Source organism: Pogona vitticeps, chromosome 7, assembly GCF_051106095.1.
Source record: "Pogona vitticeps strain Pit_001003342236 chromosome 7, PviZW2.1, whole genome shotgun sequence".
In the NCBI taxonomy this organism is placed as follows: Eukaryota; Metazoa; Chordata; class Lepidosauria; order Squamata; family Agamidae; genus Pogona; species Pogona vitticeps.
The window spans coordinates 14269346-14284066 of record NC_135789.1 but is presented as its reverse complement, the minus strand read 5'-3'; the positions used below and the strand labels follow the sequence as shown (position 1 = coordinate 14284066).

Genomic DNA, 14721 nt, shown 5'->3' with positions numbered 1-14721 from the left:
AAAAGCCGCAGCTGCAGCATGGAAAGAATCTCTCCAGTTTACAGTGAGGCCCAGGTTTAAGCACTTCGGCATGTGTCTGAGGCCACTCTGCCTCTGTTGCAGCAAGCTAAGCTTCTAGTCCTCCTCGTGGCAGTGGTTCTAAATAGAGGCAGGACCAATCTCCGTAGGAGCCTCACTGGTCTGTCTGGATCAGGACTGTCTGCCTTGCGTGGCCGTGGGGGGGGGCAGGGGGAATCCCTAGATTGTTTCCCTTTTCGTGGCTGGCCCTCCCTGGAAGCGTTCCGGGACCCGGGTGTGTGACCTCCCCATGTGAGCCAGAGCGGGTTCTGAGTCAGTGCCGTCTTCCTCTCCTCCTTCGTCTGTCTGCCTTCGGGATGGGAAAGCAACCCAAAACATTGGTCTTCGGAAGATACCGAATTCTTATGTCAGCTGGCTCGCCGGCTGGCTGGCTAAAAGAGCCAACATAATCCAGGCAGGACTCTCCCGGCCCTGCTTCCCCCTCGGTCTGCGCCTGAGTCACCACGGTGTCTCGCCGGCTCAGAATCTCATTTTGCGGCCAAGGGCTGGCACAGTCAGAGAGGAAGGTGTTTCAGATTTCACACCTTGGCCTGTGGCCACGGATCGGATGGTCGCTGTGCGCCCAGAGTCGTCGTTTCCCCCCCCTCCACCGCCTCTTCCAGGCCTGGAGAAGCCAGAGTGGGGCAGAGGGAGAGATGGAGGGAGAAGAGAGGGGGTGGGGTGGGTTGCTGCTTGTACAGAGGAGACGGGAGAACCATCTGGGGGAGGAAGACAATTCTGGGCCCCTTTCCAACTTCGTGGCGTTCTCGTGGGCCCCTCCACTTCACCAGGACCCCGTTTGGGTGAAATGCCGCGTCTCCCCCTCCCCTGCTCTAAATCCCTCTCCTAATGTTCTGCCCAATCCAGAATTTTTGGTTGCAGGATCGAGTGGGAGAAGCCTCTGCAGAATCATGGGTTTGTTATATGCCGTTTTATCTTTACAACGATCCAGCTAGGTCGGCCAGGCCGAGAAACCCTGGCCTGTGAGCTTCCGGGCTGCCATGGGATTTGAACCTGGGTCTCTCCCCCCCCCCCCGGCTGCTAAGTCTAAAAATGAATCGACGGCTATACCGTGTTATGTCTGGTGGCGCTTGAGAAGCAACAGGGCTCCTCTTGAGCGGTGTGTGCATGCATGTGTGTTTTGGGGGTGCCCTCCGAGAGACTGGGGGGCCATTTTCAAGCCCACCACATTTAGCTCATAGGAAACCAGCCTGTCCTGCAGGCAGACGGCACTCTCTCGGAAAACGTGTCCTGGCCACTACTGTACTCTCTTCTTGCAGCTCTTCCTCCAGAGTTTACGACCGGTGCCAAATCTCCTCCTCAGCTCCCCGCCGTCGGGCTTGGGTGGCTCCTGGCAGCCTTAACACCCACCCACCCCGATTCATTTGAGGCTGGAGGCGCGCTCTCTCCCCCCTGGCACCCACACTGTCTGGCTGCAGCTGGGCGGCCTGCGATGAAGGCTGGACTGGATCCCCAGCCAGCTTCTCTTAATTGCAGCCTTCCTCTCTGTCTGTCAGCCGGATCAAGGGTGTCTGCCTTTGCACCGGGTTCTCCGGGGAGGCTGGAGAGAGAAAGAGAGAGAGAGAGAGAGAGAAAGAGAGAGAGAGAGAGAGAACTCCCCAGGTCAACCTCCCTCTTCCTGGTTGTCTCCTGGCCGCCCTCCTGCTTCTTCCAGACTTGGCAGGAGCAGTCTGGGGAGGGACCCAGACGTCCGTCTGTCTACGAAGAGGGTGGCTCACCCCATCTCCTTGCTTCTGGGCTTTCGGCCAGGCGGCCCCGCGGGCGGGCGGGCGGGCAGGAGTGGTTGACTTAGCCCACGGGGAAGGGAGAGAAGGCTGATGTGAGCGAGAGGGGGAGAAAGCAACAGAAACCTCCATCCAGCGCTTGGAAAAAGCCTCCACCAAGCCTTTGGGCTTTCGTTCCTTAGCCTTTCTTTCAGTCACTTGCACGGCGGGGGGGGGGGGAGATCAGCTCAGTGGCTGTCGGGCACCCTGGGTCTTCCCAAAGCACATGGGATGGTGGACGAAGGTGCTTGGCCCTGTTGTTGTTGTTGATAATGATGATGACTGTGTTGTTGCTCCCAAGCACGTGGCTGCACGGCACCAGCAGGGTTGCAGAACCTGATTCCGTGGTGACTCGTCATCCACATTGAGAGGCCGTTCCCGCCAACATCAGCACCGGTGCAAAGGGAGCTTGCCAAAAGCAGGAGGGAAGGGGTGCAGGGGTGGGTGGGTGCGGCGTTAAGATCATGCATGCAGAAGGCATCCAGTCGGGGATGATGGGGCCAGGATCTCTGCCCTGCCTGGCCCTGGGCTACCAAGGGTGTCAGGCAGGGGCCTCCCTCTGTCTCGGCGATGAGGGTCACACTGGGCATCAGTTTTGAGCCCCAGACCATAGGAACAAAGTATCCCATAGAATCTAGATGTCACCCATCATCCTAACCACATGCTTCACCACAATTCCTGAGTGGACACTCCGGAAGAACGGCATATACGCCTTGCTTCTCCTAGTGAGAGTCTTTGATGAGTGGCAAAGATGGGAGGGGGTCACCGTTCTCCCCCTGAAGAGACCATTTATAATGGTGTGGCTAAAAAAAATCTTGTAAATAAATAAATATTGTAAATAAATATCTGGGAAGACCGGCCTGCCTGCTGGTGGAACAGCAAAGGAGAAAATCTGGAGGGAGACGAGAGACCGGCTTCCCCGTTCGGGTGGGCACTGTTCTGGCCTCCAGTCAAGTCAAATCAGGCCTCAAAAATTAATATAAGACCCTGCCTTATTTTCAGGGAAACACGGTAGATAAGATAGAGAAATCATGTTACATTTCAGATGCCCCCAAGAAACTGCCCTTTTAAACCCACATCCCTTTCCAAGTCCGATGCATTCGTGACTCCTGCGAGAACCTCCGGAACGGATCCGTTTCCACCGAGCCTGATTCTGCACATGGGCAGCGACCCTTGAATTTTAGTGAGATTCAGGAGGCGACGGCCAGTATGTCGCTTGTTGACTCTTTGCTGCAATAACGGCATCTGTAAAAGATGGCTCTGCCTGGTCAGATCAGGATCTAGAGGGGCCTGGACACCCTTTGGCAGCATTTTATAAGATGCCGTGTCATGGGCCGTGGAAAGGAGAAAGCGAGGAAGAGATGCGCGGATGGCTTTTTCCTTTTCTTCTTCTTTTTTAAGCTCAAGGGCTTGGGTGAAGCCAGCTGGAAAGAGTTTGGGGGCTGAAGGGGCCAGCTGGGGACCCTTGCTGGCTACAAAACCTCCCATTCCCACCTATGCTCTCCCCCCTGTGTTCTTCCTGGGGCAGGAACCGGGGTGGGGGGGACCTGCTTCCCGGTTTGGCCCCTTATTTTCTCCTTAGTTGCACCTGCGTGCTCGATCCAGCGAAAGTCAACCTGTCGTCTTTGCCCCTGGGCACAAAACCTGCCTTGTTCAAACCAGGGAGGCGGCGAACCTTCTCAGCCTGCCAGTCAAGCTAAGCCGAAACTGGACGGTTGACTGAGTCAGCCATCGGCCGAAAGCTGAAAAGAGCTCACATGGGCTTCGGTGGCTGTTCGGGCACGCAGAATCTGGCCCGTTGGACAAGGAAGGTGGGCACTAGCCGTATGGTTACTTGTCCCTCACAAGCCTCATTCTGCAGCTGATTTCAGATGATGCATGAACAACAGAGGCATCATCTTGGAAAGGTTTATACCACCTCACTGGAGAAATTCTTCCAATTCTACCTACAGTTTCAAATGGATTTTATTTGTTTCAAGCATTCATTAAGTCAGATATAAATAAACACCAAGGATATTACAGGACCCTTTAGATTAATTCTTATCAGATATGTATCTCTAATTAGATTCTTCATAAGCAATCGTCCCTCATGATCGCCTCTTAATTTTCAATAAATTAATTTTAAAAACCGCTTCTCCCATCAGATTAGTTCCTCAAACATTTCTTTAATTATTCACTCGTTTAATCCAGTCCCTGATTCTTAAAATAACGTGTTGATCCTGGCAATTAAAAAAAAATCCAAGCAATGCCTTTTTAACATCCTGACAACCGTAATCATCTCTCCTCTGGTTACATGAATGTGGCAGATTTAATTCAAGTAACAGCCGCGGTTTAAAAAAATCACATCAGAAATGCCAAATGAAGATAATGCACAGAGTTTGGAACAAAACCATCACAAGGCATGTTGTCATTTGTAATAAGTTACTTTCCTTTTCTGACAAAGATTATGTTCTGGAACAGATGTTGGGAGTGGAAATAGGGCCATATTTGTGCACAGAAATGTTCCAAGTATTATGCCATTCTCATCTCTCCTAAGATCTACAAAAAAGTAGTAGAGAATTAAAAAAACATCCCAGCAAGAAACATTGTGAGTGACTACAAATTTTCCACACCAGCCATGGGAAGAAGTTCCTCTTAGGATTTTTCTGTATGGAGTTATAGGATGAATTTCTTGCTCCAAGAATCCACAGCGCCTCGCGGTCTTCGGGGGCTGCCTTTGGTGGCCGGCTACGAGCCCAGAAAGTCTGGGTTGCCTCAACCCCGTGGTTCTTGTGACTGCCTGATGGTCAAATCGCACCCCCCCCCCCACTTTCCATGTCACTTAAACCACTTGCTAAGTTCAGGCAAGGTCTGGTAGATGGCGGGTTTTTGTTGCAAGGCCTGGCACGCTTTGCAAAACTGGTAGCCCCAAGATTTATAATTGACGGATCTCAACCGTGAGCGCCACTGGAAGTAACTCTCGTATCGCGTGGCATTCTTGTCCAGTTCCTGCAAGAAGCCGGCCAGCTCTCGCGGGCTGGAGAAATCGTCGACGTGGATGAAGGAGTCCGGAGGGATGTGGCTCTCGTAGTTTTTCCGCGAAGGCCCAAGGACGACGGGGACTGCTCCGGAGAGAAAGGCGTTCCTCCAAACTTTCTCGGAGATGTAGTCTTCATGCTGGGAGTTCTCGAAGGCCAGGTAGAACTTGTACTGGGATAAGGTGGAGAGAAGCTGGCTCCCGGAGAGAGGCGAGTGCCCGCGGCCGTACAAATCCACTTGGATGTATTTCTTCAGCTCCTCGTAGTATTTCACCCGGACCTGAACGTACTTGGGCTTCCAGTTGCTCACCACCCAGGCCACCAGCTTGGACTTGGGGGGTACGGTGACCTTCTGGGGCTGCGGGAGGACTTCCAGCCACCCGTAAGGGGCGTAGATGTCCGAGTCTCTCCGGTACGACATGGAGAAGTTGAAGAGGTTGTCCATGAAGTCCGGGACAGGGTGCTTGCTGGGAGGTTCAGGGCTGTACCAGACCCAGCGCTGGAACGGCGGCCTCGGCTCTTGAGGGAGCTTTTTGGCGTCCAGGTACACGTCATAATGGTGCACCAAGAGCGCGTCGGCCTTAGGGTACCAGTGGCGGTCCACTGTGAAGTGGCAGTCGGGCACGCCCAGGACCTCGAAGCAGTTCTCAAAGGGGACGTGGATGCCGTACGGCCAGGTCCACAGCAGGATTGTGAGATTGGAGGAGAGCTGGGGAGCGGGGGGCCGAAGGATCGCCGTCTCTTGCAGGGGCGTTTCGGGGCAGGAAGGAGAGGTTGGAGACCCCGACCCGGAGCTCTGTCGGACGTAGCTGAAGAGTGCGGTGGCAAAGAGGACCTGGAGGAGAAGGAAGGCAAGCAGCTTCCGGGGCACTGGGTTCTGTCTTCCCTCCGCCTTGGAATCCATGGGGCAGGCTGAGAAGTTGGGGGGAGAGAAAGAGAGCACAGTGCAGTGGCATCTTTACCATCAAGATGCAAGACAAGGAAGCAGCAAGAATGTAATTGGGGATCCTGATGGAGAAGGGGAAACGACCAGGCAAAGGAATACAGGAGGGAGGGCGCCCTCCCCATCGTGGCCTGCCAGCACACACCTACACCCATCCATCCACCCTCCTATCCCCACGCCATCTCTTCGGAGACCCTGTCTTGTGTTGCATCCAGGATGAGAGAGGCTCATCCTGGGTGGAAAACATTTGGGACCAAATGTTGTTCTGGGGTGAAACCCCCCACCCACCCTAGCCCCCCTCCTTTTGTTTCTGCTGCTCCAACGGGTCGGTACTAAGCCCCCCCCCTCCCCAGGTTACACACCCTCTGCTCAAACCAAGGAGCATTTCTTCCATCTCAAAATCCCGGCAAAAGAGGAGAAGCAGAAAGCCGGCAAGTGCGGTCCCAGGGCAAGACAGAAGTAGCAGCCAGGCATTGAAAGCTCTGCCGTCAAGTCGGGGGCGTCAAGACTACAACAGTAAGGCCCTCTGAAAGTTGTCAAAGGTGAAATCGGGGGTCTTACCACAGAAAATTCGCACTGAAGTCCAAGGCCTCCCAGCGGGTCTGGTCAGGAGGAAGAAACCAAGTACCTTATAAGGAAGACTTGATGTTTCTTTGTGCGCAACTGCTCTGCGCATGAGCAATGGCTTGGCTGAAATGCAATAAATTGTCACCAACGAGCATATGTTCCTCAGGCACCAATCAACTGTTGTATCCTTTTTTTTAAAGACCTGTAAACTCTGGGTCCCCACCCTAATGGGCACCCGAGGGTGCACTTGGTTTACCTGAATAAACCGGTTTCTTCCCATAAACCATTGGCTTATTATGACTGCTCAGGATTTAGCTTCGTAGGATTATCTCAGACACCGATTTCCGGGAGTGACCATCTCTGTCAATCTCGAGCGCTCCACACCTTTCTCTCATCCTCTGAGGGAGGCGACGGAAAGCTCTCTCTGGTTTCTCCTCCCCGGCCGGCCTCCTCCCTGGACAAAGTTCGTTGCCCGAAAGTCCAGGAGTTGTTTTATTACGATGGTCTCCCCAAACTTCCTGTGTGGTCTTGGGTGGTTTGTTTATTGCTGTGAGGGGTGTCCAAAATGCAAGTTAAAAAAACAGGAACTTCAGTATGAATCCAGGTTCAGCGACGGTGTTCGCAGAGCTGCTGGTTTGTTTGTGGAAGGGTCCCCCCCCTGGGACGCCGGTGCGGTGCTTTCGCTTCCTGGGCCGATTCTTTGTTTATGGGAGAAAAACCACATCCTGTGATGTTTGGAAGCCGACAGAAACGTCACCTTCCAGAGGTGCACAACGGCGGCACGCTTGGTTCTCTCTGGCATTTCACAAACAAATCTGGTCATGGGGTCTTGGCATGCACACACAACACAACGGTGGAACCTGTCGGAAAAGGCTCGTCCCTGTGACCTCTGGCCGTTGTGTGCGTTCATCCTCTCCGCAGGGCTAGTTAAAATTTTATGTGAAGTCAACCTACGAGGTGGCAAAGTAAGCCATCCCTGCCCTCTGTGTCCACAGGTCAAGTTAGGCGATGAAACGTCTGTGAAAGGCAGACCTCGGGAGATGGATCGGATCGGCCTGCAGGTGGTCCCGGCTCTCGCGGTGCCCGGGTGAAACTGGACTTCTCTCCTCAGCTCTCCAACAAATGTCACCCCCCCTTAATTTTCTCGAAGCCCACCCCGGGCGGCTTCTCAGGAGGACGTAGATCGGACACAGGAAAGCCCCGATCCAGACAGGCTGGGAATCTGAAGGGACCCTCCGCCTCCCCTCCCACCTCCGCTCTCTGTTCAAACAGAGCATCCTCGGCCTCCACCCGTTTCCTCTCCCTTTCGCCATTTCGGGTGCATGCCCTTGCCGCAACCTGGAGCACGTGAGGGTGTTCCTGGGGTGTGGAGGGAAGGAAGGGGGTGGGAAACCTGGCACCATCAGGTTAAAGTCCTGTGATTCCTGGGCCAGCCCTGCCAGTTTTCCAGGCATTTAAAGGGCCGCCTGTCCTTCTGTTTCCTGGTCCACGGTGTCATGGGCGGCTTTCAAGTTATCCCCTGACCCACGAGCGCCGGGGACCAGGCGCAGGGTGCGGAACGGAGGGGAGGAAGATCAGGGCAGGACCGGGAATGGGCTGGCCACATCGAGGCAGGAATTTTCCAGACGTGGCCGGAGAGGCTGCTGTTCCAGGGGAAGCGTGCGGTTGGGCCCCACCGGCCAGCCGGCCTAGGGAAGGGCTGGGTTACCAGCAGTGTGTGTGTGGGGGGGTTTCCAGCCTCCAGCGCCTTCACTAGCCTTCACCATCAGTGAAGCCGACTGATTCCAACACGCAGCCCGTGGCATTTCCCTCCCCGGCTACCAAGGGACGTGCCACAGTGGGGAATTTCCATCCCAGGGAAGAAGCCGAGAGCTAGGAAAGGAGAAGGCCGGTGCTCTAGAATGTGGTTTGTGATCGGAAAAGTCCGAAGGAAAATGGGACGAAGGAAGGACGAGTGAAGATGGAGCCCCAAACTGAATGGACCCAACCAGCCACCCCGTCTCCCTTCCGGGCAGGATCTCAGCAACCCCCTGATCCTTCTTGAACCCTCGGTGATGTCCGGACGACCTTCCCAGGCCGGCTGGCACAGGGCAGCCTTCCCCTTCTGAAAACCAAGGAGGCCCCCAAGAGAGGGGTCTTCTCAGGGCCTGGATGCAAACTAAGGTCCTTCATTTTTGCCTCGGCTCCAGAGCCCTGGACATTATCTTGGAGCCGACCCTTGGCCGCCAGCCTTCTCCTGGGCGCTTTCTCCCTCCCTCCCTCCCTGGCCGGCCGGCTGACCTGGCCTTGGTGCCAGCCGGCCGCCAGCCTTTCCTCGCCTCCGAGCCGAGCAGCCGCCCACAGTCAGCCTCTGGCAGCGGCAAGAGGAGATAATTATAGCTCCAGAGGTGCTAAAAATAGCAGGGCCGGTTATTTTTAGGAGGCGCTGCTCTGTTGCTGCTCTGAACTTCGGCCTGCTCTTACTCCTTGGGAGGCGAGGGTGGAGGTCGGCCGGCTGCAAAATTAGCAGGAGACACACAAGCCCCTGTTTAGCAGCTCGCCTCGGCCCGGTGAGGTGGCTCTTCTTGGCTGAAGGCCGATGGCCCTCCACTGGAGTAAGCTCCTGAAAGGCACACTTTGGGAGGTGATGCCACTCCGAAGCCCATCTCGGGTCACTTGAATGCCTTACAAAACTATCCCCGTTCGCACCGAGGTGGAAGGAGGAAAGCAAAAAGACAGGTTATGTACCTGTAACCATGGTTCTTTAACTGGACCTCTGTGAATTCGCAGAATAGGGTTTTGACAGCGCCTGCGCTGGTCCTCTCAGAATCTTCTAGAGCTTTTGGATCAAAGTAAAAATGTTTAGAGTTGTCCCTATCGCGCATGCTCCGCCCGCCTCAGCCTTCAGGTCCATTTATCCGCCACAATCGCCTGAGCTTAGCCTAGACACCATCAGTGACCGACAGTCGGGCGGCCGGGCGGGATATCTGAATTCACAGAGGTCCACTTGAAGAACCATGGTTACAGGTAAGTAACGTGTCTTTCTACATCGTGGCCTCTGTGAATGCACACAATAGGGTGACTAGCACACTCACCGGAAGGAAACAAAGTCGGCAATATGAGAGGTTGATTGACGTAGAAATCTGACGCAATTTTCGGTAGGAAAGAAATGTCCGGATATAAAATAACCTTATCTTTAAAGAACTGAAGGTAAGGAGCATCGAATCTGAGAGCTGCCAGCTCACTTGCTCATCTCGCAGATGTAATGGCCACCAAAAATAATGCTTTAAAGGACAGTAGCTTAATGTCACAAGATGCCATAGGTTCAAACGGGTGGCGTGTAAGCGCGCGCAACACAAGCTGAAGGGACCATTGAGGTACAGGGGGTTTGATGGGTGGTCGTATGTTAGAGAGACCTTTCAAAAAGGATTTGAGAGTAGAGTGGGAGAAAAGACAAGCAGAATCCGATTCATGAGGTTGGAAGGAACAATTGCAGAGATGTAAACTTTAAGGGTGGGTAGTGCCAAACTGGAGTCAAACAGATAACGAAGGTATTGGAGTAAGGTAGGCAAGCCTGTAGGTGATTTGACTGGGCAAGCTTAAGAAAGTTATTCCACTTGTATTTGTAGAGGCGGTTGTTAGATGGCTTTCTGGCTTTATCTAGGACCTCCCTGATCGATGGGTGATCCTCCAGGCTGTCAAATCTAGTGACTCGAGGTCTGGATGAAAGACGTGGCCTGAGTCCTGTGTCAGAAGATGAGGGATGTTTGGTAGTTTGAGCACATCCACTGCCATCGCCTGGAGGGTGGAAAACCATGGCTGATGAGGCCACCACAGCGCAATGAAAATTGCATCGGACCTCAGTTGGCGAGCCCTGACCAGTGTCCTCTAGATGAGTGGTATCGGTGGAAAAAGGTAAAGGAGATCTTGTCCCCATGGGATCATGAAAGCATCCCCTAGCGAATGCATGCCTCTTCCCGCAAGAGAGGCATGCCTCATGCATTTTTTTGTTGGTTTGAGTCGCAAACATGTCCATGATGGGGGAGCCCCGTTTGCTGCACAGCAAGCGGAAGACTTCCTTGTCCAATTCCCACTCGTGGGTTTGTCCTGTGAGACGGCTCAGTTTGTCTGCGAGCTCGTTGTCTGTCGTCGAGACATGGAGTGCCACCGGAAAAAGGTACTGAAGGGGCCGGATCGGGACATAAAGTAGAAGAACAATTGAAGTATTAAGACGCACGGATAAAGAGTTGACAGAAGGAAATGTCCAATAAAGAAACATAGAGCTATAGGCGATATAGCAGACGTAGTGAAAAAGGAGGGAAGAGAAGAACGGTCCGAAAAATCCAATCCAAATCGAAAAGCGGAGAATCATCAGACAGTCCGTTTGTCAAGGGCAACAGAGAATGGGATATCCGATTGAGAAAGCTGAGTCAAAAGTCCGTAAATCCGTCAAGAAATCTAAATTTTAAACGCTCTAGGATTGAGAGGTTCCAAGCCCAAGGGTGGTAAAATGGAACTGATGGCTGAGGCGGGCAGAGCATGCGCGATAGGGTCAACTCTAAACTTTCTTACTTTTATCCAAAAGCTCTAGAAGATTCCAAGAGGACCAGCGCAGGCGCTGTCAAAACCCTATTGTGTGCATTCACAGAGGCCATGATGAAGAACTCTGCATTCCTTAGAGATAAGCCGTTCTGCGTAACTTGCTTTGCGGACATGCAAGAAATGGTAAACATTGCATGTATTTCTCAAGGACCAACCAACGGATGCATACCTTTGTTTTGTTTTGGTTTTTTAGAACCGTATAAAAACTTGAACCCTGTTGATCTCGGGGTCCCCCACCCTGCTGGGCACCCGAGTGCACCCTTGTTTTATCTGAATAAACCCGGCGCCGTTTCCTCCAAGACATATGTTTTGTGCAAGGGAGGGTGGCCGCTCACCATCTTTCTTGGGCCACCCTCTGCAGCCCTTGGTCCGTTTTTTCCCTCCACCTCTTAAGGAGCGGAGGCCTGTCCTTCTGTTTCACAAGGAACTCCTTAAGCCAGTGCTTTTCGGCTTTCTTGTCTAGCCGGGCGCCTCCCGGTTGCCTGCGATCTGTGCCGAAGGAGCCCTGAGCCGGAGAAAGTGGCAAGGAACCGCCCACCCGCAGTGCCCCAAAAGGAGCCCCTGGTGGTGAAATCGGAATCCGCAGCCCAGAGGAAGTCAGGTGGTCCTGTTAAATCAGCTATTGGACAGGAAGGAGATCCCCACTCGGCTACTTTTGCCCGAGTTATGTTTCCATTATAGCAGACACTGGCATGAATAGGCGAGATGGGGAGGGGATGAAAAGATCAATTTTTTTTGCCAGGAATGTGGAGGAAACTCTCCTGGCCCAGCTTTTCCCCAGATTCTTGGCATGCCAGGAAACAGGGAGTGGCTTGCGCATAGGAGTGCAAATACACACACACACACACCGGTCCATGGGACTCATGGCGTTGCTGCCACACTCTGTATCTGGCACCCTGGCACCTGGCACGCTTGCTCCAGGCTTCTCTCAGACCAACTGGCAGAGCAGAGGAAGATGAACCTCCAAAGGTCACAAGCCTCCAAATCGAGAGGCAATCTACCACTGAGGAAGTTAAGGAGGAACAGAACGGCACGCAGACGCTGCTCAGCCCAGTACAAACAGTCTTTCGCAGTGGGTTCCTCGTGGCAGTCAAAGGAACGACAGACCCCCTCCAAAAAAAGTGACCTTTTTTTATTCATCATGTTATGAATTCACATATTATTATCATTATTTCTGAACAGCGGTTCCACCAAATATTAAACACTGTGCAAGAAAATCAGTCTATATGGCACACTGGAAGAAAGAAAGAGAGAGAGAGAGAAAGGGATGCGAGAAATACAGAAAAGGAATAAGAAAGAAATTAAAAAGGAGAGAGAGAGAGGGAGAGAGACGATGGTTCAAGCTTTTACATTACAGACACTAATGTTTGCTTTCCTAAAATACAGTCTTTACAAGCCTCGACCGGCTTTTGGCAAGAGGATCAGAATTTGGCAAAGAAGAGGAGTCGATGTGAGAGGGAGAGAAAAAGAGAGGGGAGTACGAGGAGAGGAAGGCAAAAAGCACAAGACACCCAGCGGTGACTGGAGTTTGTTAAAACAACAACAACATAAAAAGATGAGACAGGTTTTGGCAAACAGAGAGGCACAGAGATTTTGGCCCCTGTGGGGTGTGTGTGGGGGGGGGGGAAGGGAGCCAGATTGACCAGGTCCAAGAAAGGGGGTTCCCGGAGCCGGTGGCGGCGATGATAGGGGTGGTCCCTGGCCCTTTTCTCCTGGAGGCGGCCGTTGATCAGCTCCAGGAGGAAGAAAAACTTCAGGACCGAGCGGAGAGCCATCTTGGGTCCCTGGAAGCCAAAGACCGAGGGAGACCCCAGGGGTGGGGGGTTGCTGTCAGAAGCAAGCAGAGGGGCCACATCTTGGCTGGCCCGTGGGTCCTTCCCTTCCTTTGCTTTTTGGGGAACGGCGGCTTTGCGGAGGGAGACCCCCAAAACCTTGCCGACAAGCGACAGCCACCCATTTCTGGGAGGGGAATGGAAGGAGACCGGGATGGCCCCGGGAGACTCTCTGCAGGATCCCCGGACTTCTTTCGGGGACGTGAGGAGACGGGGGGCTGGCAGGTTTGCCAGAAATACAACGTATGTGTGCATGGGGAGGTCTCAGAGGACTTGCCTCCTGCTAGCAAAGTGGTCAGGCGGGTAGCGGAGGCAATGCACTTTGCTGCATGTGGCTTTTGGAGCACCATTGGTAGAAGCAGGCCGCGCCTGGAGCCCGGAGGGGCAGGCTCTGCATCCGGTGCCCAGCCCAGCCCAGCCCGGGCATCCCAGGGCGTGGCTTGCGTCGGGCCACCAATGTCAGAGAGCTATGGCTCCTAGCGAGAGCGCAAGCTATCCGCTGGCCCGAGACCTCTGGGGCTGGAAGGATGAGGCCCCTGCCTGCCATTTGGGGGCTGTTAAGAGGGGTGCTCACGGCCACATTGCCCACGAGGACCAGCCGGTCTGCTCATTGGCTTGACTTCACACCTCGAGACTTGTGCAGCCAACTTCCTGCTTTTTTGTTTCCTCCCCCCCCCCCGAGGGGGACCCTGGCCAGCAGCCGGAAAAAAAGCACAGTGGTGGCAGAGCGGGGGTCTGTCGTGAGCAACGTTCCCCATGGAGACACGGTATTCGAGTCTCTCTGCCCCCCTCAGGAGCCGTACCCTCTCCCCTCTCCTCTTCTCCGGGAAGGGCCTGTAGAAGTCCCCCCCAAAAAAACAACCAAGGAGGCTATTGCTTCCAACCCCACAGTCACCTTCTACAGGACTACCATGGGGACAGCAAGCAAGATAAAACACCCCCCCACCTCTTGCCTCCGGCCTCCATTCAACCCGGCTGTGGCGTCATGGGTCCTGCGTTGAGCGGGCTGGGGGAGTGGTTGCAAGCCGGAGCCCGGCCGAGACCCACGGCCCCTGGCCCTCCTCGCCAGCCCTCTGTCTCCCTGGCTTTAAGGTTGGCGTGGCTCAACGGGGGGACTGGACACAGGCCAGGCCCCCCCACCTGAGAGACACAACAGAGAGAGAGAGAGAGAGAAACAGAGAGACGTGGTCGCGGTGGCGGAGAGCCGGGCTATAGGATGGTGCATGGTTTTTTGTCCTTGAAGGGGTTCTCGGAGGCCGGGACCCCCACCAGCAGAGGGTCGTTCCTGGCCTGCTGCTCGCAGTAATTCATGAGCTCCGAGGAGGCCTTCGAGACCTGAAGCAAGAAGGAGCAGAAAGAAGTCAGCCGGGAGAAGCAGCCCCCCCCCCCCCCGCCGTTTCCTGAAGACCAAGCCCAGCGCCAGCCTGGTCCCCAGGGAGGAGAACCCCAAGAAGGGAGGAAGGGGGAGCTGTGAAGCCTCCCGGAGATGCCGGTCGGCTGCCTTCGCTCCCTCGGAGCCCTCTCGGCGGGCTCCTTCTCCATGCCTGCCGGGTGTCCTGGCTCCAAAGCCTGGGCAACCTCAGCTAAAAACGGGAGCCCCAGAAGCCACATCAGAACGACCCACAGAGGAGCTATTTTGGGCTTGCGGTTTATATTTCGGCTCTCAGGTCTGTTCTGGGAACTGAGCTGGCTTGGAAACCCAGAGGGGCCAGGAGGGGTGGGGGGGCGCAACCCTTGGCAAATTACAGACCAAAATGAGCCGGACCGAGACGCTTTCAAGGCAGCACTCTCCTCCTCCTTCGGAAAAGCACATCCTCTGCTATTGGCGACAGGGGTGGGGGGGGGAAAGAGGCTTGTTCTGCACAGAGAGTGGCCCAAACTCTTGACCACCCCTAGACTCTCTCGCCCGAGGAAAAAACCAATCGCCCCTGGTCTCCAGA

At 54.4% G+C, this 14721-nt stretch overlaps 3 protein-coding genes across 4 annotated transcripts in view; 1 reads left to right on the top strand and 2 right to left on the bottom strand.

The window, feature by feature from the left end:
• Positions 1 to 3788: 3788 nt before the first annotated feature.
• Positions 3789 to 6916, bottom strand: LOC110072709 (3-galactosyl-N-acetylglucosaminide 4-alpha-L-fucosyltransferase FUT3). The gene is made up of 2 exons (XM_020781258.3): positions 6363 to 6916; positions 3789 to 5770 (listed from the first exon to the last, which is right to left on the bottom strand). Exons 1-2 carry the CDS (start codon positions 6646 to 6648, stop codon positions 4659 to 4661), a joined length of 1398 nt encoding a protein of 465 aa, XP_020636917.3. The 5' UTR covers positions 6649 to 6916; the 3' UTR covers positions 3789 to 4658.
• Positions 6917 to 8931: 2015 nt separating this feature from the next.
• Positions 8932 to 14721, top strand: part of LOC110072508 (uncharacterized) — a 9768-nt gene continuing 3978 nt past the window's right edge. The window contains exon 1 of one of the 2 annotated variants that reach the window (XM_078379322.1): positions 8932 to 8962. In XM_078379322.1, the coding sequence (XP_078235448.1) occupies positions 8947 to 8962 (16 nt within the window). In that variant the 5' untranslated portion in view covers positions 8932 to 8946. Of the gene's footprint in view, positions 8963 to 9349; positions 9375 to 14721 lie in introns of those variants that run through there. The other variant, XM_078379323.1, reaches the window with a different exon arrangement.
• Positions 12067 to 14721, bottom strand: part of GNG7 (G protein subunit gamma 7) — a 26955-nt gene continuing 24300 nt past the window's right edge. Inside the window, exon 4 of the mRNA XM_020780928.3 lies at positions 12067 to 14116. Coding sequence (XP_020636587.1) covers positions 13991 to 14116 — 126 coding nt within the window. The 3' untranslated portion in view covers positions 12067 to 13990. The remainder of the gene's footprint in view (positions 14117 to 14721) is intronic.

Excerpts from the sequence above, each read along its gene's own strand:
- LOC110072709 (XM_020781258.3), bottom strand. The coding sequence starts at position 6,648 with ATGGGAAGAAACCGGTTTATTCAGGTAAACCAAGTGCACCCTCGGGTG. Across the intron at positions 5,771-6,362 it reads TTCAGTGCGAATTTTCTGTG|CCTGCCCCATGGATTCCAAG; the intron begins GTAAGACCCCCG and ends CCAACTTCTCAG.